The sequence below is a fragment of the Idiotropiscis lumnitzeri genome, chromosome 4 (assembly GCF_059441095.1).
Source record: "Idiotropiscis lumnitzeri isolate Australia: NSW breed Sydney's pygmy pipehorse chromosome 4, RoL_Ilum_1.0, whole genome shotgun sequence".
NCBI classification, from domain to species: Eukaryota; Metazoa; Chordata; class Actinopteri; order Syngnathiformes; family Syngnathidae; genus Idiotropiscis; species Idiotropiscis lumnitzeri.
Genome location: NC_142394.1, coordinates 18,143,217 through 18,166,293, shown reverse-complemented (window position 1 = coordinate 18,166,293; position 23,077 = coordinate 18,143,217). Strand labels below are relative to the sequence as shown.

The window sequence follows — 23,077 nt, the reverse complement described above, 5'->3', positions numbered from 1 at the left end:
TACCCGGAGGGAACCCACGCAGGCACAGGGAGAACATGCAATCTCCACACAGGAAGGCCGGAGCCGGAATCAATCCCACGACCTCTCTCTCCCTGTCTCGCTATATATATATATATATATATATATATATATATATATATATATATATATATATATATACATAACGTCAAATTACAAATCTCTTATTACACATATGATGTAATAAGACACAGAAAAAAAGGAACAAGCGAGTATAAACCAAAATTCTAAATAAAGGATAAGCGACTCAGATAACGGAGGGATAGTTAACATCTTCTGTCGTATCTGAAAATCAAGTTTTGCTCGCTTTAAATCGCCCAATCGTGAATTCTGATGACAAAATATAGTCGTACGGTATTTTTCCTTTCGTTTTGTTTTGGTTTATTTCCTTTTATTTTTTTTTATTTTAAGCGTGGTAGTAGTTTAAACTGTTGTACAGTCATCATGTCTCATCGAAAAGGCTGGAAAAAAAATTGTTCCGTCACCATTTCTCGTGGAAAATCCTGCCTGCAAGACAAAATCGGGGAGAACTAGCGAAAACCACCGTGTCGTTCCCTGGCTAAACACCGCCCATTCCTCGTGACGTCGAACGGCAGCAGTCAGTCACGTCGGCGTGAGAATACAAAAGAAAAGAGCTCGCTCGAGTTGGGTTCTGCCACAGGTTGACACAAAACTATGTTGTCAGCCAATAATTAAGTGTTGTTTTCTCTTCGCGCAAACAATGCCGCGACGACTCATCTGTATTGTATCACGCAAGGAAGGCTGACGACAAGAAGCGAGGTGGCTAATGCTACTTACCCAAGTAGCTGACTGTCACTTTACTTTTAAGGTAAGAGCTTCTTCTTTTGAAATGTTCCACTTTATTTTTGTAGTGGTACTTACTTCCAAGAAATATTGTCATTTTTTTTACACTACAGCTGACTCATAGTGAATCAGTGCAGGATGTTTTTCGTCCAGCGGACCAAGTCTGCAAATAGCCTGATCCCTTTAGCACAGTGCTTTCTAACATTGAACCAAAGCAAATTGGTGGAAAAGGCGCACGGCTCACCACCAAAAACATTTTGCAAAATCATGAAATACTGAAGTAATGATCTCGTGTCCCTGTCTTCACAAATTGACTTCAATGTGAAATTCGGCCCTTTTTAACTGAACTCCAAATGCTATACTCGCATGACTTGTGTTGTTTTTATGGCAACAGGTGGTTCCACAGATTTATTATGCTCGGTACTGCATACAAAAAAGAAAAGTCAATTTTGGAGTGACCTTAAAGTAGTTAAGTAACTATACCGGATGCCTGTAAAGATCACTGGGTGTCGGTATTTTTTTTCGTCTACTCTTGGCCTGTGAAAGCCCTTTGATGCTCTTATTTAATAATAATAATAATAATAATAATAATTCCCTTTATTAGTCCCACAATGGGGAAATTCGAGATTCGAACCCAGGCCTCCTGGGGAGACTGGGTCCTGAACGCGGCGCCTTAGACCACTCGGCCATCCAATTTGATTTGACTAGGGTCAGGTTATGGTAATTTAAATATATAAATGCAATGCGATTTAAACCGACAAGCACCCTGTCCTTATCTGATTAGCTTCTTTTAGCAATACTTTTGCAGCCTATCATCAATCGAAAATTTTAGAGGTCTCTACCATCACTTATTTGTTGCCACGTTCAAACAAGTTATTCTGCTTTGATTCTGCTGCGCTCCTGAATGCCAGTCCACCTATGGCTAGAGTTTAAGCTTAATTTCTTTGTTATAAAATTCCATGATTAACAGTAAAGACAATTAAATGTTGTTTTTTTTAATGTAGCACATTTTTTACGCCACCTCATTTTTTTTTTATGTGGAAATGTCTTCATTGCTGAAAAACACCCATGCTTGAAGTGTTTTAAAAAAGTTTGAGATAAATATCCATCCATTCATTATCTGAACCACTTTTCCGCACTAGGGTGATTCTAACGACTCATTTAGACCATTAAACTCTCTCGTTATACATTCATGAAACGGTCAAGACCTGCAACTTTTATTTCTCACAAATATATTGCATGTCTCAAAAATAACACCATCTATTTTGCTGTTTGCTATTGTATGAATGCAAAAGGCCTGCTACATCCTGGCACTAAAGATCACAATTGTATTGCAACAACACAATGAGTTTCCCTCCATGGGATTTAAGGCGAAAGACATTTCGAGTGAGGTGTTCAATTTCATGATAACCATTAAGAGAAAAATCCTATATATCCAATAATGTACTTAGCATCTCCAGATAATGTGTTGTAAATCATGAAATTTCAGGCAAAAAGCATTTTGGCATTAAACGAGTGAAAATGGAATTTCTTTTGTTGTTTTTTTCTTTATTATTAACTCTTGAACGATAAGTTCCAATAATTCAAAATATCTGTCAAATTAATTTATTTGTTTTTATTTGAAAATTACCCTTAAACAAGTTGTTTATTCTCTGCCATCTGAGTTGTAGGTGAATGTTTGCCTTTTTGTTTTTTAGAATCATGACACAGGAAGGTGGTGTGCGTGAAGTCACCCTTGGTGTGGGGGGCATGACTTGTGGCTCCTGTGTCCAATCCATAGAGCAACACATTGGTTCTCTGCCAGGAGTAATACACATAAAGGTAAGGACTCTTCAGTCTTTCCTTTTTCTCAAACTGTGTTGCACAACGCTTCCGGTTCAAAAACAGGATCTTAAATCTCATGTCGTGTTAATTCCTTAAATCTTAAAACATCGGGATTGAGCAGCCCAATAGCATAAAACTGACCATGGATGACATACACTGTTGCAGTGCATTCTTTAGTTGCCATGCCAAACTTGATTTAAAACCAGGTAATGTCAATGTAGCCTCAAAGCTGAAATTGTAGTGATTGAGGCCTGTTTTTTTTCTTTTCTTTTTTTCTTTTCTTTTTTTGTTTACCCCTCAGGCTGAGATTAAATGACTAAGATAATGCAATTGTATGTTCAAGATAGAGCTCTGTCCTTTGCAGGACTCTGACAGCAGGTCGATACGCTGCACCCACAGGAAATGTTATTTGCCTTTGTCTTTTTCCAGAATGATGTTCTCTCGTGGTAATCTATATAGACGTTGTATTGTCAGACCTTACTTTTAAATTTCGTAGACACAAACAAAACAGTGTGTAATCCAACCTCCCCCCATTTTGCTTGAGTCAAGTGATCCCTCCTATGTGTCACATGTTTCTGCTTTATGAGGAAAGCATCTAATCATTCTGGCATACAACTGTAATAACAGAGCTCAGATAGGCTTAGAGTTCAGCCTGAAATGCATTCAGCGCAAATTTTAGGTTGTGATAGATCCATGAATAGATAGCTTCCAATTATGTTTTTTTTTTTCAATATTCTCAAAGTAAATATTGGATATTAAAATGACACTTAACTTTCAGGATGATGGTGATCTGCATAATATTTAACATTCTTAATTGTCATACACATGTAAAAAGAAGATAACCACAGGTGGCTGACTGCTTTGAATAGAAGTCTTCTAAGCGCACTTGACGAGTAACTACTTAATTTCGTGTTACACAAAATGCCAAACGAAAAGCAAAACATGCCCGCAAATTACTCATTTGTTGCGTGTTGAACTAAAGTAAACGCTAAAGCGTGATGTCATCATCCATGATGGCGATGAAGTTTAGAGGCCTACTTTTCAAAAAACAGTTGTAATCCTATACTTTATTAATTTCGTCTATAATGAAGGGTAACCTTTTTCTCTTTCCTTTATCACGCCTGGCACAGTTAGTTGCGTAAATGTAATTTCACTCGACGCTTGGCTGTGCTGTTCTCAGTAACACCATTAGGGCAATTCTCCCTCTTTAAATTAGAGTAGATCCAACGTTAGTGTCATCACAAGCCACAAACATGCTGTGGGCTCTTGTTGACTACTAGGAAAAAAAAATCGTCAAAAGTGCCCAAACCAGTCAAGTTATTTATTTATTTATTTTTATTAAATGTCATTTCAAGTCCCGATTGTTCTTATTTTGTAGGTCTCCTTAGAACAGGCCAATGCCACAATCATTTTTAATGACAGCAAACAGAGCGCAGTGTCCCTATTGGAGGCCATCGATGACATGGGATTTGAATCAAGTTTACCTACGTCTGCTGCGGCCACACCGGTTTGCACTGATAGCCAACTGATCCCAACATCAGTGCTGACGCCTTTAGCTCAACGGGAGCCTTTGGAGACAGCGTCTCAGCTTCCGGGAGAGAGTCCGGCGGACGAGGGCCTCAACGTCACTTTTGCCTCGTCTTTCGCCCCTGCGCAGGAGCTCACTGATGTCATGTTGAGGCTCTCGCCATCAGAGAACGCCACTCCGAGCAGCCCTGCATCAAACGATTTGTCCGTGTCGCCATCGCACAGCACAGACTGCAGAGCGGCGCTCCTGAAGATGAGCATTCAAGGCATGACCTGTCATTCCTGCACCAGCACGATTGAGGGGAAGATTGGAAAATTGAAAGGGATTGAAAAGATCAAAGGTGATACCTAATTATTGATCATGCTGTTTAATATATTATTATTTTAGTTCGCTGTGGTGTCAAACTGCACTTCGCCCTAATGAGCTGTAGCAAAAAAGAGTTTTCAGGTTTCTGCAGTATTAGTATTGTAACTAAGGTCCTTTTAAAAAGATTAATGCATGTTGGGTTTTTTTATACACATTAAGTTAATTAAGTTAATAAACAGTGATCATGAAAAAAAATGGTTTTGTATTAAACAGAAGTGAAAACTTAACATTTTATTTGATTAGTCAATTTATCAGTCTACATAATAATCAATTCTCAAAATATACGATGGCGGCAGCCCTTACCACGTTACAACATAAGACAAAGATTATAACATTCAAACATTCCTAACGCAGAAAAAAACTCTGAAAAATCAACAGTCAAATATTCTGCCTGCAATTCTTATCTTTAGTGTTGTCAGTGTTAAATGACCCCCGAAAGTTATTTTATTCATTAGATATTGGCCCATTGATCATTATTAGAGATTTATTCTGTCAAATATCAGAATTGGCATCAACCTAAAAAAGTCCAAATCAATCGGGCCTAAATTCTAACACTGGTACATGAATACCTCTGGAATACTGTCAATGAAAACTGACCATTATTTCTATCTTTTGTAGTAGCTGAGTATTGTATTTCTGCTCTCTAACTTTCCACAGTCATTTTGGATTCTCAGGAAGCTTCGATTGTGTACCTGCCTTACCTCATCAGTGTCCAAACCATCATCGACCAGATTTCTTTGGCCGGCTTTAAGGCTTGTGTGAAGTCCAAATCACGCCCCCTGCAACTTTCCCATCGTGAAATTGAACGCTTCACGGATTCTCATAAAACAAGTGCTTCTTCACCACTAGGCACTTGTGAGGAGACAGATATCTTCATTGACACAACTCTAGTGGCGCTCACGGTGAAAGGCATGCACTGTCGTTCCTGCGTGGTCAATATCCAAGACAACATCTCTACGCTGCCTGGTGTATCCTCTGTGGTGGTCTCTCTTGAGGAAGAGAAAGCCTCCATCAGCTACGACCCGCTGAAAGTCACAGTGGCTCAGTTGCGACAGGTAATTGAAGCGCTTCCTCCGGGGAACTTTAAAACTCAACCCTGGGACTCTAGTGGGCTCCTCAGCCCTCCAGCTACCTCGCCTCCGCCTGCTTTGGCTGCACCTTGGACATTTGCACCATCCCTGGCCAAGCCTGCTGTCCTGCAGCCTTGTTTTATCCAACCTCTGGCGTCTGTGGCCAAGATTCACATTGAGGGCATGACATGTAATTCCTGCGTCCAGTCAATAGAAGGTGTGATGTCTGAGAGAAAAGGTGTGATGTCAGCGCAGGTCTCTTTGGCCGAGAAACAAGGCCTCTTTGAGTATGACCCACTGTTGACCTCCTTAGTAGAGCTTCGGGATGCCATCGAAGACATGGGCTTTGATGCCTTCTTATCTGGTGAGACACTCACAGCATCTTTGCTGTCATATATCACATTGTTGTTAATCAAGTTTTTCTTTTTTCTTTTCTGCCTACAGAAACCAATTCCCTGCCGACTGTGCCGTCGCCAAGTGTCCTCAAGTCTTCAAGTGCAGCGCAAGTGAAGGAGGAGGAACTGCAGGACGTCAGCCTGCTCAAAGAGACGACCCAGGATGGCAAAACGGCCAAGAGAGACAAACCTTCAAGTGCGAACAAGTGCTTCATCCAGATCCGAGGCATGACCTGCGCATCTTGTGTGGCAAACATTGAGCGAAACCTCAAAAATGAACCTGGTCTGTTAACATTTTCTCGAGAACACTTTTTTTTTTTTTTTTAAATCAATATTTTATGTATTAGGAACTGTGCATTATTTTTGCAGGTATCTACACCGTTCTGGTAGCGTTAATGGCCAGTAAGGCCGAAGTGTGTTATAATGCTGATATGATCGACCCTGTGAAGATTGTCGAGTGTGTGAATGAGCTGGGCTTCTCCGCCTCGGTTATGGAGAACTATGAAGGTTCCGATGTAAACCTGGAATTAGTGGTGAGTGATGTCAGTTGTTTATATAACACTGTAATTACATGCACAGTAAAAAAAAAAAATCCTTATATAGTTGGAAGACATGACTCTAATGTACCGTTGTTTCATGCATCGCCTTTCAATCTTCTCCTTTCTTCCAGGTCAGGGGGATGACTTGTGCCTCTTGTGTCCACAAAATTGAATCCAGCCTTATGAAGGAAAATGGGATTAAATATGCCTCTGTTGCCTTATCAACCAACAAAGCTCACATTAAGTATGACTCCGAAGTGATAGGACCGCGAGACATCATCAATTTGATTGGGGTACAACACTTCTTCCTTGCTGTTCCGTACTTGTGTCGTCGTGTGAAAATGACATGACACTAAATCAGCGCCGCATCATGTTTGTAGAGTTTGGGTTTTGAAGCATCTTTGGTGAAGAAGGACCGTGCCGCCAGCCATTTGGACCATAGCAAAGAGATACAACAGTGAGAAGCATTTAATTTTACATGCACATCTCCCGTCCGCCTGTGGTTGGCTGGCAGCCAATGCAGGGCGTACGCCCGCCGCCTCATGGCCGAAAGCAGCCTAACGAGTTTATTTAAATGATCATATGAAATACCTCCAGCAGAAATCTTTTGTTTTATACACTGTATTTTAACAACTAATATTCCCTTTATTAGTCCCACAATGGGGAAATTCGAGATTCGAACCCAGGCCTCCTGGGGAGACTGGGTCCTGAACACGGCGCCTTAGACCACTCGGCCATCCTGGCAGTCGCAGTTTAATGTCCCAAATCTTTCACTAAATAAATGGGGCAGCCTATAATGTGAAGTGTCTGGTGATATGACCAAGTACTTGGATCTGTACACGCTACTCTCTTGAGCGAGTACTTGACCCACTTAGGGACTCTCACAGTGCATGTTAACACCCCCTGTTGGTAGCGTCTGAGACTACATAGTACTTTAGAATTGACTGGGAGACATCCTGTTGGTGATGGTTTAAGACACTAAATTGGCAACAGACAAGTTTGTACATGTGGGAGAAAGCTGGATGAAAGGGCAGCTGTCCATGATGTCGAAGACTGTCTTCATGAATCATTAACGTTATTGCAAGCAAGAAACATCACAGGTTACACTACAGACTCTTGGGAAGGGTCAAAGCACACCACTCATGAAAGCTCTCTAACCAGCATTATGATTGGCTGAGGCTGGAGGACTCCCAGAATGCTGTGCATCACTTGATATGCGTTTTATGTTCATTTTATTTCTTTTTGGGATATGAAGGGCATGACAGATGCATGTTTTGTGTAAATTTGATTTCTTTGTCCTTTTGTTTTGGTTGTTTCGTTGTTTGCTGTCCAGTTGATGTTGGGTGATCGTTTTGGTTTTGATTTAAAACCGTGACTGTGAGGAGTGTGGTGACTAGTGAGATCCCTCCCCCGACTTTGTTCGATCACATACCGTTGATGGTATCGTGTCTGACATACTCCTGGTTGAGTTGTCCCAGTAATGTCCCTAGCACCTACAGCACAGTTAATGGCATGTAAATACCTCAGTTTTGCCCTTTCAATGCTGTCTTTCTCAAAACGTATGCTAAAATGCATCCTAGTTGTAGATTAAGTGCTGAGGTATGTATCTGTGCCCATTAGTATGGTGCACCCTTTGTCCTTAATGTATATGGTGCTTTATAATTCTGCTATTTTAAGTACAAAAAATCAAACCTACACCCAACACATTTGCTACGTTTCACTGAGTAACTTCAAATGTCTCTGCTCTCTGAGGTGGAGGAAATCTTTCCTGGTTAGCCTGATATTTTGTGTGCCGGTGATGGGGATGATGGTTTACATGATCATCATGGACCACCAGATGAATGCGTCACACCATCACAACGCCACAGCTGAGGACCGCAACTTGTATCACGCCACCATGTTCCTGGAGAGACAATTACTCCCGGGCCTCTCCGTCATGAACTTGCTCTCCTTCCTTTTTTGTGTACCTGTGCAGGTGAGAGTTATCAGGTTCCTTCCCGCCCCTAAAGCTCTATGTGTTGCTTAATGACTGAAGTCTTTCTTATAATTCTCTTCCTCTAGTTTATTGGAGGTCGCTATTTCTACATTCAAGCCTACAAAGCAGTAAAACACAGATCTGCCAACATGGACGTGCTTATTGTCCTGGCCACCTCCATAGCTTTCACGTATTCGTCCATTGTACTCATCGTGGCCATGGTGGAGAAAGCCAAAATCAACCCCATCACCTTCTTTGACACGCCGCCAATGCTTTTTGTCTTCATCTCCTTGGGACGCTGGCTGGAACAGATAGCCAAGGTTTGAATAAATGTCGAGGCTTTGAATGTGTCTCGTTGAATTGCCGCAACTAAGATGTGTTTCTTGCTTTTAGAGCAAAACGTCTGAGGCTCTTTCCAAGCTCATGTCTCTGCAAGCCACTGAGGCCACAGTGGTCTTTCTCAGTAATGATGCAACCATTCTAAGGTAATGCGTGCGATCCTTTTGGCCACTCTGTAAATATCAGTTTTTGAATTGCCACTAGGTAAGACCAACGTGATGCAACAGGAAATCCATTCTAGCTATTCTTTATACAATTATATGTAACTCACATGCAGAAGTCCCATAAATCAAATAATTATATCCTGCCAAGGGAACCACAGGGAACACTACTTGGACATTTCTTGTGCCAGAGCACACGGCATAGTCTTATTTGGCTGATATTAACATTTTGTGTAACAATGCTTGAGATCTTAACATTGAACTCTCTCTCTCTCTCTCTCTCTCGCTCTCGCTCTCGCTGTCTCTCTCTTTCTGTGTCTCTCTCTCTGTGTCTGTGTCTCTGTGTCTCTCTCTCTCTCTCTGTGTCTCTCTCTCTCTCTCTCTCTCTCTTTGTCTCTCTCTGTCTCTGTCTCTCTCTCTCTCTCTCTCTTTGTCTCTCTCTCTCTGTGTCTCTCTCTCTCTCTCTCTCTCTCTTTGTCTCTCTCTCTTTCTCTCTCTCTCTGTCTGTCTCAGGCTCTCCACGAGGCTAATACATATCATTCAAATGATGCTTTGATTTGAACTGCAGGTGGCAGCAGTGTGCATTAAGCACATCATTTAGAACTGCTCTGTATCGTACTGGAAGTTACTTGATTTTGAAACATTAGCGGGCCAGAATATTATCATAAGAAAGCAGTTTTGTTGAATTAATACCGCTGACAATGCCAATCAAAACTGAAAGTATTTTTTTGTAACAGAAGAATATTTTATACAGCGCTTGCATTGGATATTTTTTTTTTGTACAAGTGGTCATCATCGAGAGTATGTACTGTTTATGTACAATACAATAAATATACCGCATGTATATTGTAGTAACGCATGGTTGAATACGCATACATGCCTGACTTTTTCGTTGATTCTGTTTCCAGTGAGAATCAAGTGGATGTTGAGCTGGTGCAGAGGGGAGATGTGGTAAAAGTCGTTCCTGGTGGAAAGTTTCCCGTCGATGGCAGAGTTCTTCAAGGGCATTCCATGGCGGACGAGTCTCTCATCACAGGTTGGTCACTCTATGGAAGGCAAACAATTCTGTACCTTTTTATTTTTGGAGCTCAAAACTGGAAAGCTGATTGCTTTAGACGGGACCTTTTTGACCAGCTGTTGCTTTGGAACTTCAGGTGAGGCCATGCCCGTGACCAAGAAGCCGGGGAGTGTTGTGATTGCAGGCTCCATTAACCAGAATGGCTCTGTCCTGGTCAGCGCTACACATGTCGGCATGGACACCACGTTATCGCAGATTGTCAAACTAGTCGAAGAGGCTCAGACTTCAAAGGTGCGTCATGGCTTTCTGGCTTGGTTCCTCAATGGGTTTTAGGTGTCTTATTCTTTTTCTTTTTTTTTAGGCTCCCATCCAGCAGTATGCTGATAAGATCAGTGGCTACTTTGTGCCCTTCATTGTCGGCGTGTCAGTTCTTACTTTGGTTTCCTGGATTGTAATTGGGTTCTTGGATTTCCCCCTGGTGGAAAAATACTTCCCAGTGAGTATTCTCATTGAATTACCGTATTCCTCAAAAATTGTAGTGGGAATCTGATTGCTCAAACTGCATCTCTGATAGCCACCTTTTTTTGCCCACTCCCAGGAAAAAAAAAAACTTTAGGCATGGGTGCACTTAAATTGTAAATAGTGTATTATTAATTATAGTACTTTATTGTGAACAGCTCAAATAAAAAAATGCTTTATAGATTTATTATCTTAGCGAAATCTCTTCTTACAAAAAAGCTTCACACCTTATGTATATTGGAGTTGTCCACTGGATTGTAGTTTAAATCTGAATCTTTTTTTTCGTAGAGTTGGAAGTGTTTCTGGTTCACATTGGGAAAATGATTGTGATACTCCTTGCAGGGTTATGACAAAAGCATTTCCAGGGCGGAGGCGGTGATTCGCTTCGCTTTCCAGGCCTCCATAACCGTGTTATGTATCGCCTGTCCCTGCTCCCTCGGTCTGGCGACCCCGACGGCTGTCATGGTGGGCACTGGGGTTGGAGCCCAAAATGGCATCCTGATAAAAGGAGGAGAACCTCTGGAAATGGCACATAAGGTGTGTTAATAAGAGTACTCTGGCATGTGTGTTGACAACCCATATGGTCATATTGAGTAACCTATAGGCTGATTTTTCTAACACATTCCAAAGACTTATGAATAGTAATGCGAACGCTTCTGGTTTCCTAGGCAACCACCACAGCAGGTTTCTCCCTGTTAAACTGAGACTAAAAACAAACATTTTCATATATACACAGGTCCAGTCAGTGGTGTTTGATAAGACGGGGACCATTACGTATGGCGCACCAAAAGTAGTCCAGGTCAAAATAGTGGTGGAGGGCAACAAGATGCCTCGCTCCCGACTGCTCGCCATTGTGGGCACAGCAGAGAACAACAGCGAGCATCCACTTGGAGCAGCGATCACCAAGTACTGCAAACAGGTTGGTTTTGACTTCAACCACTCAAGTCCTGTTTATTGAGCACTAAAATAAGTAACGCTACATTATCATGCACGTGCAGGAGCTCGGCACAGAATCGCTTGGCACGTGCACCGACTTCCAGGCCGTGCCGGGCTGCGGCATTCGGTGTCAGGTCAGCAACACTGAGATGCTGTCAAAGCACGCGGACAGCGACAACGAGGAAAACAATCAGCGCAACAGCATGCTTGTTCAGATCAGCGACACCATCACATCAACCAACTCCCATCCTCTTATCATGGACCCACAGCCACTTAGTACGCCTCAGTCCCGACACTCATTTCTACTCTGTTGGCATGCTACTCAAGTGCTGTGTGTCTGCAGGCCTGGTCCAGACTGCAAGCAATGTGGTCCTGATTGGCAATCGAGAGTGGATGAGAAGGAATGGTCTGCAGATCCGAAATGATATCGATGACGCCATGATGGAGCATGAGAGCAGAGGTCGCACCGCCGTCCTAGTTGCTGTAGACAGTGAGTGCTGGAAGTCAAAACACATGGATGCTATCGGTTCATTACATGAAGAGAAAACATTTTTAACACTGCCTTCTAGATCTGCTGTGTGCCATGATAGCCATCGCAGACACAGTAAAACCGGAAGCTGAGCTGGCCGTCCAAACTCTGACCTGCATGGGGTTGGAGGTCGTGTTGATGACGGGAGACAACAGCAAGACGGCACGGGCCATTGCTGCCCAGGTGAGCCCAACTCGTAGTCATGTGGATTGTTGTCTCTGTGACCATCTCCTCACCAAGCCTTTTAGGCAAATACGCAATCACCAGAGAGCTTGCAGTAATTGAGTTTCTGTGCTATATTTTATTTCCTCTTAAAAGCCAACCCTCCAATTTGGTAAATTCCTATACATTTTGTTAATTCCGACTTTGAGAATTGCACTCCTAATTCTACTTGCATATCTTGTTTCTACATTAGGTGGGCATCAGGAAGGTGTTTGCGGAGGTGCTGCCCTCTCACAAGGTGGCCAAAGTGGAGCAGCTGCAGCAAGCGGGAAAGAGGGTCGCCATGGTCGGCGACGGCATCAACGACTCGCCCGCTCTGGCCATGGCTGACGTCGGCATCGCCATAGGAACCGGAACGGATGTGGCCATCGAGGCAGCTGATGTGGTCTTGATCAGGGTATGTATTAAATGTTTGACCTTGGCCTCAGCTGCACTGATGTCTTCAATTTATTTTGCTCATATGTGCTCAGAAAATAATGCTTAATTCTTAATGGCGCTGCCAGAGAAGTGCTGTTTTGGTTACATTTTTAGTTCCTTAGACAAATACATCGAAAGGCATCAATCAAAACTGTACTTAATATTTCTAAAAGCTGATTTTTTTGGGGGTCGATGCTGCTCCGGTATTGGTTGAGAACAGGGGAAGGCAAACTTTACAAGATTCTTGATAAATGAAGAACAGAGCGGGCCATACTTTGCTTTTTGAGCAATTACCTGACATTTCTATGTGTAACCTAAGAGAAATTTTACACTTAACGGTAATTGCCTTTTTATTGTGCCTGCGCTCAACTGTGCTCAACCTTTTTGACAATCGCGCAAATGCATTTGAAGCCATTTCAAACAATCCGATTAATCATTTTTACTTGTGTTGCCAGAATGACCTGCTGGATGTGGTCAGCAGTATCGACCTCTCTAAAAAGACCGTCAAGAGGATCAGGATCAACTTTGTCTTCGCTCTCATCTATAACCTGGTTGGCATTCCCATCGCTGCAGGTAAAACACGTCTCTGCTCGCAAAGAGAGACAACATTTCTGGAAACTGAACTCCGTGATTTGCTCACAAGTGTAACTTGACGCGATGTTCAGCACTCTTCATTTTAACAATAAATGTTCAGTGTTCGCGTGTATAACGTGTCTCATGTTTATACAGTACATTATTTTTCTTGTAATACAATGCAGAGTATATGAATGGTTCTTTAGTCCATAAGTTCCTATTTTTCCTCTGTAAAATGCTGGGTTTTTCTCTCCTAATCTAATTTTATATATTTTTAATGACTATTCTGAAATTTACAATTTAAGTTCCTGCAACTTGAAACTGTCCATTCCTTTGTCTTAGAATATTACAAATGTATTTTCTACATTACTTCTGAACAATTTTCTTTTTTTTTTATATATAATTACAGTCAAATTTTATTCTTGAAATGGTTGTTTTTACATTGAACTTGTTCTCATAAATTTACATTATTTTCTCTTATTAATAATTGAAACTATCTTATAACCATATTCCCTTAATAACACAATTTACAAGGTTGTTCTTGTAAAATTGCAACTTTTTCTAACTAATTACGCCTTTGTTTTAACTAATGTGGCATCTCGGAAATTTCACACTGTCACTCATGCGTCCTTAGGTGTGTTCCTTCCCATTGGTTTGGTGTTGCAGCCGTGGATGGGCTCTGCCGCCATGGCATTGTCTTCCGTCTCTGTGGTTTTGTCCTCGCTTCTACTCAAATGGTAATCATCTCTTTGACACCAACGCCACTTTTCAATCTGCCGCCTTCTCACTGTCCACCTTTTGCGTAGCTACGCCAAACCCACCGCAGAGAAGCTGGAGGCCCGGCTGGAGTCGCGACTGAGCCGCATCTCGCGACCGGGCAGCCTGTCCGACGTTAGCGTCAACATCGGCATGGGCGAGCTCCGGCGATCCTCGCCCAAGCTCAGCCTCCTCGACCGCATCGTCAACTACAGCCGGGCGTCTATCAATTCGCTACGCTCAGACAAGCACTCGATCCACAGCCTGGTGCTCAGCGAGCCCGACAAACACTCGCTCCTCGTGGGGGAGGAGGCGCCGTGCGACGAAGAGTACTGCTGAAGAACGCCGTCACGTAGTGCGCAAGGTATCTCCGTTTTTCTTCCCCGGGTGGCTTTGCTAAGGGCTCCGTCTGGGTGGAGGATGCTGTGACGTCACACTTGACTCCGAGAAGCGTGTACGTCCCCGTGCTGATCACGAGCACTTCAGGGCAAACTGGCTCACTTCCTCTTTTTTTTTTTTTTTCTTTTCCCATTTTGTTGATGTCAGCGTCCTCAGAGCAGCCGTTTGAATGCGCCTTTGTCTCCAAAGACCTTTTTAAGTTTTTGCTCTTTCTAATTCAATGTTGTATAATATGGAGTATTTATATTTACCCTTATTTATCTCATGTTCATCAAAATCCATGCGAGAGATTCAAATGACACGCAAGTGAGTCGGAAACAATGTTTAGCCAAGTGCTAGTGGAAATACCGTTGTGTCAGAGTCCAGCACATTCCAAAGAGAGCACCTTGGACCCAATAGGGGCCAAGTGTTGCCGTGGCGACGTGCAGGCGGTTCACTTAACTGGACGCAATCTTCTGTTTTCTTTTGTGTTTTTGCTGCTCATTGCCTGGCAGTTTGTCTTCTATACGTCAAGCACGTGCATTTAGGCCATCAGTACTGGCCTCATGGTGTTACTGTGGCGTTGTATGTTTTTGTGTCTGCACAAGTTGTGGCACTAATTACATCTTACAATCATGGATGGTTTACTGCTAGGCTACATTATCGCTTTTTTTTCTGTCTTCTTCAGTCTTTTTAAAGTCAGCACATTGTCTCACAAGAGTCCAATAGCCCTCGCTCTGGCATTGTTTTAGTTATTGCCGCTTTCCCAAAGACGTGTGTTCTGAAGTCTGCTGAGTGGTATCACGTCAGCCTGTCCAAGCGACGCCCATAGAGCGTCACATTACGTGTACATGTACGGTTAAATGAAGAAATTGTACTCTGAATGTTTTAAGGGTGGGGAACCTGCAGCTATGGTTCACATCAACTTTTAATTCGGGCAACCATGCAATTCTGCCCCCCCCCCAAAAAAAATCACCCCAAAATGTTCATAATTTATACTTAAGAAAATTCAATGTTGTATATTTTGGGCAACGAATTAGTTATTGTTGAACTGGTTCTCCACCCCTGTTCTAAACTATTGTGCCTTGGATTAAAAAAAAAAAGTAAAGAAAGAAATGTTGCTGTCTTCTGTCAAGTGCCTAATGGTGGCGCTCTTTATTATTCAACATAAGCATCAAATTGAGTCAGCGAACTCCACAACCAAACACCATTTATTTTTTTCAGAAATACATAAATCTTCTTATTCTCTCACATGATCAATTGGGCTGTATGTTTAGTTGACAGCTTCCACTAGCTTGTGTAGTAGGTTGAGATGTACAGCAATAAAGAGGGATTAGCTCTTATCGGATACAATTATGTTACGAAAATCAATACAAAAAATGTCGAGGAAACAAAAAATAGGATTTTTGTGACACTCCCTCATCAGATCAGAGATGAACTAAACAACACTGTGGTTGAAAGGTTTCTAAAAATCAAACCAAAAAAAAGTGCAGCATTTCATGTCAGCATTCCAACATTGTGCTTTTGTGGACCAAGACTTGTCTGTAGCAGGAAAACATTACATTCAGTTCACCTTGAAGATGACAAGAAAACACAAGTCACTTCATACCAGCTGGAAACATCAATGTGGGAACACTATTTAAATCAAGTTACTCATACAATACAACAATAGTAGATTTAGAGACTATTAAACATCTTTACAGTGATTACACCATGATGTTGAGCGATGGAATCAAAGTTCACGAACATTTGATGTAAACGTTTGCGTTGATTGGATTAAATCATTACAACACTTGAACTCTACGTAGAGAAGAACAATAAACATTTTCGCTCTGGAGTTTTGTGCCTGTGTGTTGTTCTGTTTTTTTTTTTCATCCCTGATTTCTAGAAGCGGCCAATGAAACGTCGAGTTCCCTGGCCAGAGTCAGGATCTTCATGTGAGGGATGACTGAAAGTGACCAGCAAAGTCCAGGTAGGTGAGATGGCGCTTGCTTGTTCTAATACTCAATATAATACTTCAGTCTGAAACTTTAGATAACACTCATAGAGGTTTGTACAATTAAATGACATTAAAATGAGGAGATGAGTGTGTATGAATAAAAAACGAGCTCAAGTGCATACGGTGGCCCTCAGTTTACGACAGTTGTGTTCATATGGTGATGTCATCTGAATGTCTCTTCAAATTGGGACGCCCAGTAGTCTGTCATTAACCTAAGCTAGCACAGAAATACTGTAAATATTTTTTTAGAAAAACACATTTTGGTCGTAAATAGAAAAACACCAAGTACAGCTTTAACTGAGGGTGCTTTCTTTGGCTGCGTTATGACGTATTCTGTTATTGTCGTCGTAAACTGAGGACCCTCTGTATCTGGTAAACTTGCCAAATACTCCAAAAGGACGCAAAATTACACCATAAAGTAAAATAAACCAACTATGTTAGAAAACTGAATATTCAGAATCATTTAAAATTACTTTGTGTTGATTCATCCTCACGGGATACTGCTTAAAACGTCAAATGAATTTTTATAAGCCACGATGTATGTTAAGTGAACATTTGTGATCGTATTTCCTCAAATAGAAGCCTTGGCTAGCTTATGCTACAACTGACGAGAGATTACGCGATCCAATTTTTTTTCCTGCTGATATAGTCTCGATTCAATGCTTGCAATGCATTTACTAAAAAGAAAAAAAAAATGTGCATCCAAATTGCTTCAAATTTAAATTAGGGCCATTCCAACGTCTCTACGCCATTATAGCTCTTAAAATAAAAAGAAATAAAACTAAATCAGGCAACTTCAGCCTATCATGTCGTGTTTTTTTTTTTGTTTTTTGTTTTTATACTGACAATCATCTGAACTGAAGGTAACCAAAACAATTTTTAGAACAATATTAGCAAATATATTAAATATTTCGCCATTTATGCTAAAAGCATGCAGAGACTGTTTATTACAGTGGCAGCCTGGTTCTCGCTGCAATTTGGTACCTTGACTGCCCCAGCCGCGATATGAGGAAATACGGTATGCTGAACAGAATCAAAGTGTTACTGAATGTCACGAGGACTGAGGAGTGGTTGCTGGTACTTGTTTGTCAAGCAGAATAAATACTATACTATATATAATGAGAAAAACGGATGGTGAGAAATTTGAAATAGCACCAAGTCGGTCCATTACTGGTCGTCACCATTTAAAAAGGCATGGCTACCTGGAGATAAAGAAGCCTTTTTTAATGATCACTCATTTGGCAAAAATGAAGAAATAAGGGGGATAGTGATTTCACAAAACAGCGGGTTGAGGTCATTCTGAGGTCATGTAGATTTGGCGCAACTTCAGAGATTTTTGAATATTTAAGTGGAAAAAAATATTTTAAAAAAATACCGCACACAAAATGCCAGTGAAATAAAATAAAATAAAATTCACTCTATTGTTGACAGAATCAAGAAAAGACCGTCTGTGTGAAATGAGCAGATGCAAACTTAACTTTGGCACACTGAATTAGAGGGGCCGGTGACTTGGTCTTGGCGGCGTTTGGACTCTGTGATGGGCGGAGCTCTCATAGCCCTTTGTTGAAGTAGACTCGCTCCAGGCCCGGGTGGCTGGCCCGAATTTTCTCTTGCAGCTCTGGCTCCAGGCGACTAACTGATATAGAGCTGGAGGATGCACATGTTCTGTATTATTAAAATGAAATTGGCAGTATTTCTTAATTTTATACAGACTGAAGCTTTTCACACACCTCTTCTGGGGGAACAATGCGCAGCACAGTGGCGTCGCAAACACCAAGCTGAAAACGTAAATGAAGTTGTGATGAGCGAAGAGTTAAGGTTGTACAAATGAAATGTTTTATGGAAATATTCTCGAAAGTTGTTGAGTTTTGAGGCGCGGTTATCCAAACAGTACGTGTGTGTGTGTGTACGGTTAGTTTTAGGGTCGTATGGTTAATAAATAGTAATAATGATACATTTTTATTTGTAGTGACTTTCAAAAAACCCAAGGACCCACAAAAAAAGGAAAAATAATGTTTTTAACGAACGTGGTTTAATGGCATATCCTAATTTTGTGAAGGTTATTTTTAAATTTTGTGATTCAGATCAGATTCAGAAATGTTAAAAACTGATGGTGTATCTGACGCGACGGATTTCATAATTAAAGAAGAATGGTGAGTGACTTCTTATTACACTATTTATGACAAACAAGGTTAGTTAACACATCCTGTACACATATGAATGACGGCAGTTGTGGTTGTATTTTTTTTTTCTTAACTTGATGCCGGTTTGGAGGAACAAATTACAACTTGCAAATCAACACAGAAATGTTTCATGGATGCAACGCTAACCGGATTAACTGTCAAAAGTCAACTCACCAGAATCCCACCAGGCTGACTTGAATTGGTGCACTCATCCAAGGGAACCTCTGAAAAGAGCATGCAGGAGAAAAAAAAAAAAAAACAAAGGCGGTGAATTCCTCATGTCCTGCTTTTTCTCACTCTGTGAACAACGTCTGACTCTCACTATTTATTCAATCTTAACATCTTACCCTCAGAAAGGCCTTCTTCTCCAAATGGTTCATTAAAAAGGGCGGAATGGCTGAAAAGAAAATGAAGAAGAGTAGATAGTAAAAAGGGATTTGGGTGTGACTGGTAATAAAAAGTAGATCCTCGTACCCATTCCCGGAGAGGCCATGAGGATCCTTGAGACCACAACCTGAGAGATTGCCTGCTGTGCCGCTTTGGACGACTCTCCTATCCTGTTGTCGTTCTCATCTGTTATGGGAATGCCGTGTTTCAGTTCTCTGAGGACGAGGAGCAAAGACAATCATATACAAATACTTCAAAATTAAAATGTTGAGGTGAGCTTTCCTGACTTTTAAAGCATCAGGAGGACAAAGCCTTTCTGTGGGGAATATGTAGAGGTATGTGTTAAATCTTCCTGACTTTTCAGAGCCGCTGCAGTTCAAATACATGTAATGATTTAACGATATTGTAAATGTCAGTATCTCGGTTTGAAAATTCTCACACTAATGCTGTGAGATGTGACTATGTCAAACGCCGCTCTAGTGTTAGTGCATAGACGTGAAACACCGTCCTCTGCTGTTAAGTCTAAAGTGCTGTACGCGTCTTGGCCTCTTGAGGGCAGTGTGGCGCATGCATGGAACTACAAATTTCTTTGCGATGGAACCATGTCGGGATTTAACTCAATTAAAATAACTCGTATTCATAGAGTAGGAAAAATATATGCCTGTGAGTATTGTTATAAGACCTGTCTGATTGAATTTGTTACCGTAATGTTTGTGTGTGAATATTGTTTTGTTGTAAGGTAAATCCTTCCCGTGAGTTCTGATGCTAATTCTTGCTAGCTCATAAATTAGGTTTGACAGTGTATCTTAGCAGTAAGATATTTCAGGATCTAAGATAAAAAAAAAGCATGCGTTTCATTTAACTACATAATAGATACAATTTTTTTTAATTTTACAGTGAACTTAACTTTTGTGCAACGCCACAAGGTGTGACCATAATATTAGGAAACAGACGTGTGAGTTTCCAGTAGCGAAGATAATTTCCACCTAAATAACCAGCATGGTGAAACTGTTTTATTTAATTTCATTTTAAGGTGTCACTTTAAATACTTGTACTTAAAAATACTGTCTCATTTGTTTGTGTGTGCATGTGTTTGACATCTTCACTACAGCAAACAGAAATTGGAAACCCACTTAAGAGTTGCTTCATCTTTAGGTGAACTCCTCCAGGCTTACCTTTGCCTCATCAGCGGGATGTTGATGCAATTTGCAGCGGCTACAGCAGCGAACGGAACAAAGCGTCCGATCAGAGGTGAGACATGCTGCAGAGGGACAGAAGAGGCTTAAAAAAAAAAAACATTGTAGAGAACCAAAATGTGTGTCTCTGAAATGGTGTATGCATTCAAGCATTCCCGAGCATAAATCAGCATGAATAACACTGAGCTGGCAGGGAGACGTGCCGATTCCAGAGCACGACCCCGTGAATAATTAGGCTCCTCTCATACAAAGAGGCTATTTGTTTACGGTTGACAGGATGTCAGCACTTCCCAAGAGCTTGATGTCAGCCCGTTAAAATGAGAAGTAGAATGGAGTTGGATGATGATACCTTTGTTAGTGCATTTAGTCCTAGCGCGGTAGCTACTGCCCCAGTGGTGGCCGAGACATACGCTGTGCCAAGCTGACTGCAAACGAGAGAAGTGCATCAGCGGTGAATGACAAGCCGTGATCCAGACATGCTGGCGTACCTGACCGTGATGGGAGCGTCGCCACTCCTGTTAGTGTAGTTCACGATTGCGTTGAAAGACTGATTGATCCACTGCCAGAACAATACAGCTGGAGTGGTCCTGGTTCATGGGGAAGACAGACAACTTTAATCAGTCGTACAATTCCTTACGAAATTAAGACAGGAGTATAATGTAATAAGTCATGTGGACGTATTTGATGCCAAAGTGCCATCTGGTTTGCATTACAAACATTATATGACCCAAAAAAAAAAAAGGTGAGCTGTGACAGTCGCAATGCGAGCCCGAGGATAATTTGACATCAGTCCAGGTCCAGTCACTCTAAGTTATTTAGAGCAGCAGCAATTGTAGAGTAATAACGAAATTCTTACTTGTAAAATGTCATCATGCATCCAGTGATGGTCATATTCATCGGAACTTGCGCTGACATGCGGCCAATCAGGATCATCTTCTCTCCAGTATCCGGATGGAAAGCTGAGTCAAAGACATATTTGGCTCGCCACAGTTCGTCTTCCGTTAGCCCCGGGGAGATGATTCCTTTTCTGGGAGACGGTAAATATCTTGATAAGAATTCTGGATTTGGGTGTTCGGCGGAGGGTTTGGCAGCTGCGGCCGCAATACCTGTAGTCGGTAATGATTTTGTGCGCGCGTTCTAGCTGTTCCTTGGTGAGGAGGACATTCCGTGGGTCAGTGACGGTGAAGAAATGCTTGGCGCGGCCCACAAATGTGCTCTGGTCCCAACGGGGCTCATTGATGTTGATGGACGTGGAGACCTCTGCAGCCATTTTTATCTGGCGAAAGGAAATTGTCACTTAAAATTGAAAAAGACTATTTCCTAAAATGGTTCAGGTCCTACTTGTAGGAAAGGAGTTATGTGACCACTGGAAGCTTTGAATTTGATCGAATGGCCATTACATGTGGGGTTCCTCAAGGCTCAATTCTTTGTTGATTTTCACTATCCGCGACAGGGCTTGGTCCCTGTTCACCGGGCTGAGCAGATGAGCATTTTTTTTGTGCAGTGGTGTAAGACTGCCATACATAATATTTTCCATTGATAATTTTATATTTACAGTGTTTTTACTATAATTCTAACTTTACAACAGTTTAGGTAAGTGATAGACTTTTAAATTGGACTGCATTCAAACATACAGGCGATATTCAGTGGTGGTTGTCTACAACTAGTTATGACCAACAAAGGATGGCTTTTTTTATACCATTGTTGAAATGACAATTTGTTTTTCCTGCAGTTCTGTGCTGTTTTGTTATGTTACTATGGCTACCCTTGCTATTCCATACCATTCATTCGTAGCTGCAAGCAGCTTTGAAGGGTTTCATTGCACATTACACACTAATTATTGAGATTTTGGTGCATACATTATTATTATTGTGTCAGCGTATGAGCAGGCACACACCAAGCCAGATAAAACTGGCCGCCACTGCCATGAACGTGTTCTACTCATAGCTCCCAGTCGCATCTGGTTTTTAACCATTTTCAGTCCAAACTTCAAAGTGTCCGCAAGGATTTGCTGCAGGATGATGAAACTCCTCCTGGAATTGCACCAAACATGGCTGCTGGCCGGATTGACTGACACATGAAACACTAATGTCGAGCTGCATGTGCGGTCTCTTTAAATTGAATTAAACTCTCACGGGTTGGAGCAGCGCGCACACATCAGTATGCGCCGCGCACGCGCGCGCGCGTAAAGGCCAGTTTGCTTGATGCTGTACTTTATATGAAGCCCATCGTAGAATGCGCTCACGCTGCATTAATCAATACTTTTAATTCCTAATGAAGGTGATATGGAGGACGAACTTTGGACCGAGTGATCTGCAATCTTGGTCGCGCTGTGCCCTCACTCTCAGCCAATCACGGAGGGCCTGCGTGGCTACACATTAACCAATTGCTCATAAACGGTCGATATTATATATCACATTTCACCATCGATTTCGTGTATTTTACAGAGATTTTTGTGTATTTTATAGAGATGAGCACACCCCCCCTCCCTGAGAAGTGCTCAACACACTCTGGGTGACAACCTGAACCAAACCAGTCTGATCTGGACCGGGTCTTGACACAAAACAATGGTGATAAAATGTATGGGAAAAGAAAAAAAAATATATATAAAAATATTCCATTACAAGAGACAGTGATTTCGGCGGTGCGGGCAGCTGTGCGTCCAGCAGGATTCAACTAGTATGAAGGCGCCACATCCACACAACCTCAAAGCACGCGCACGCGCACACGCGCTTGCTGTATCCCTACCACCTGACACCAACACATTTCATTTGGACTCGGAATAACGGATTACTTACTGCACTGAGGGCTCCGGTGATCTGTGAGGGGGATCCCTGAAAGGCTGCAGCCAGCTAATTTAGCGAAGCAGTCACACACGTACACACAGCCACATCGCACCCCCTCCCCACACAGGAAGCAGACAGACTACAAATTAAAAGTGAGGT

General features: G+C 41.8%; 2 protein-coding genes across 2 annotated transcripts; one reads left to right on the top strand and one right to left on the bottom strand.

Moving 5' to 3' along the window:
* Positions 1 to 253: 253 nt before the first annotated feature.
* Positions 254 to 16,612, top strand: atp7a (ATPase copper transporting alpha). Its single transcript, XM_088294560.1, has 23 exons — positions 254 to 847; positions 2,520 to 2,643; positions 4,025 to 4,514; positions 5,198 to 5,974; positions 6,055 to 6,288; positions 6,375 to 6,538; positions 6,676 to 6,837; positions 6,925 to 7,001; positions 8,297 to 8,519; positions 8,606 to 8,839; positions 8,913 to 9,004; positions 9,928 to 10,055; positions 10,174 to 10,328; positions 10,399 to 10,533; positions 10,899 to 11,093; positions 11,293 to 11,475; positions 11,555 to 11,768; positions 11,836 to 11,982; positions 12,062 to 12,204; positions 12,437 to 12,640; positions 13,116 to 13,233; positions 13,868 to 13,970; positions 14,040 to 16,612. The coding sequence occupies exons 2-23, from the start codon at positions 2,524 to 2,526 to the stop codon at positions 14,326 to 14,328; spliced, it is 4,587 nt and encodes a 1,528-aa protein (XP_088150686.1). The 5' UTR covers positions 254 to 847; positions 2,520 to 2,523; the 3' UTR covers positions 14,329 to 16,612.
* sfxn1 (sideroflexin 1) lies at positions 15,561 to 23,050 on the bottom strand. The gene is made up of 11 exons (XM_088294564.1): positions 22,931 to 23,050; positions 21,239 to 21,408; positions 20,989 to 21,159; positions 20,621 to 20,719; positions 20,482 to 20,557; positions 20,112 to 20,197; positions 19,024 to 19,151; positions 18,897 to 18,946; positions 18,724 to 18,773; positions 18,097 to 18,144; positions 15,561 to 18,013 (listed from the first exon to the last, which is right to left on the bottom strand). The coding sequence occupies exons 2-11, from the start codon at positions 21,400 to 21,402 to the stop codon at positions 17,917 to 17,919; spliced, it is 969 nt and encodes a 322-aa protein (XP_088150690.1). The 5' UTR covers positions 21,403 to 21,408; positions 22,931 to 23,050; the 3' UTR covers positions 15,561 to 17,916.
* Between the last annotated feature and the right edge of the window lie 27 nt (positions 23,051 to 23,077).

Excerpts from the sequence above, each read along its gene's own strand:
- sfxn1 (XM_088294564.1), bottom strand. The coding sequence starts at position 21,402 with ATGGCTGCAGAGGTCTCCACGTCCATCAACATCAATGAGCCCCGTTGG. Across the intron at positions 21,160-21,238 it reads AAAATCATTACCGACTACAG|AAAAGGAATCATCTCCCCGG; the intron begins GTATTGCGGCCG and ends ACCGTCTCCCAG. Across the intron at positions 20,198-20,481 it reads GACTAAATGCACTAACAAAG|CATGTCTCACCTCTGATCGG; the intron begins GTATCATCATCC and ends GTCCCTCTGCAG.
- atp7a (XM_088294560.1), top strand. The coding sequence starts at position 2,524 with ATGACACAGGAAGGTGGTGTGCGTGAAGTCACCCTTGGTGTGGGGGGC. Across the intron at positions 6,838-6,924 it reads ACATCATCAATTTGATTGGG|AGTTTGGGTTTTGAAGCATC; the intron begins GTACAACACTTC and ends TCATGTTTGTAG. Across the intron at positions 13,234-13,867 it reads TGGCATTCCCATCGCTGCAG|GTGTGTTCCTTCCCATTGGT; the intron begins GTAAAACACGTC and ends ATGCGTCCTTAG.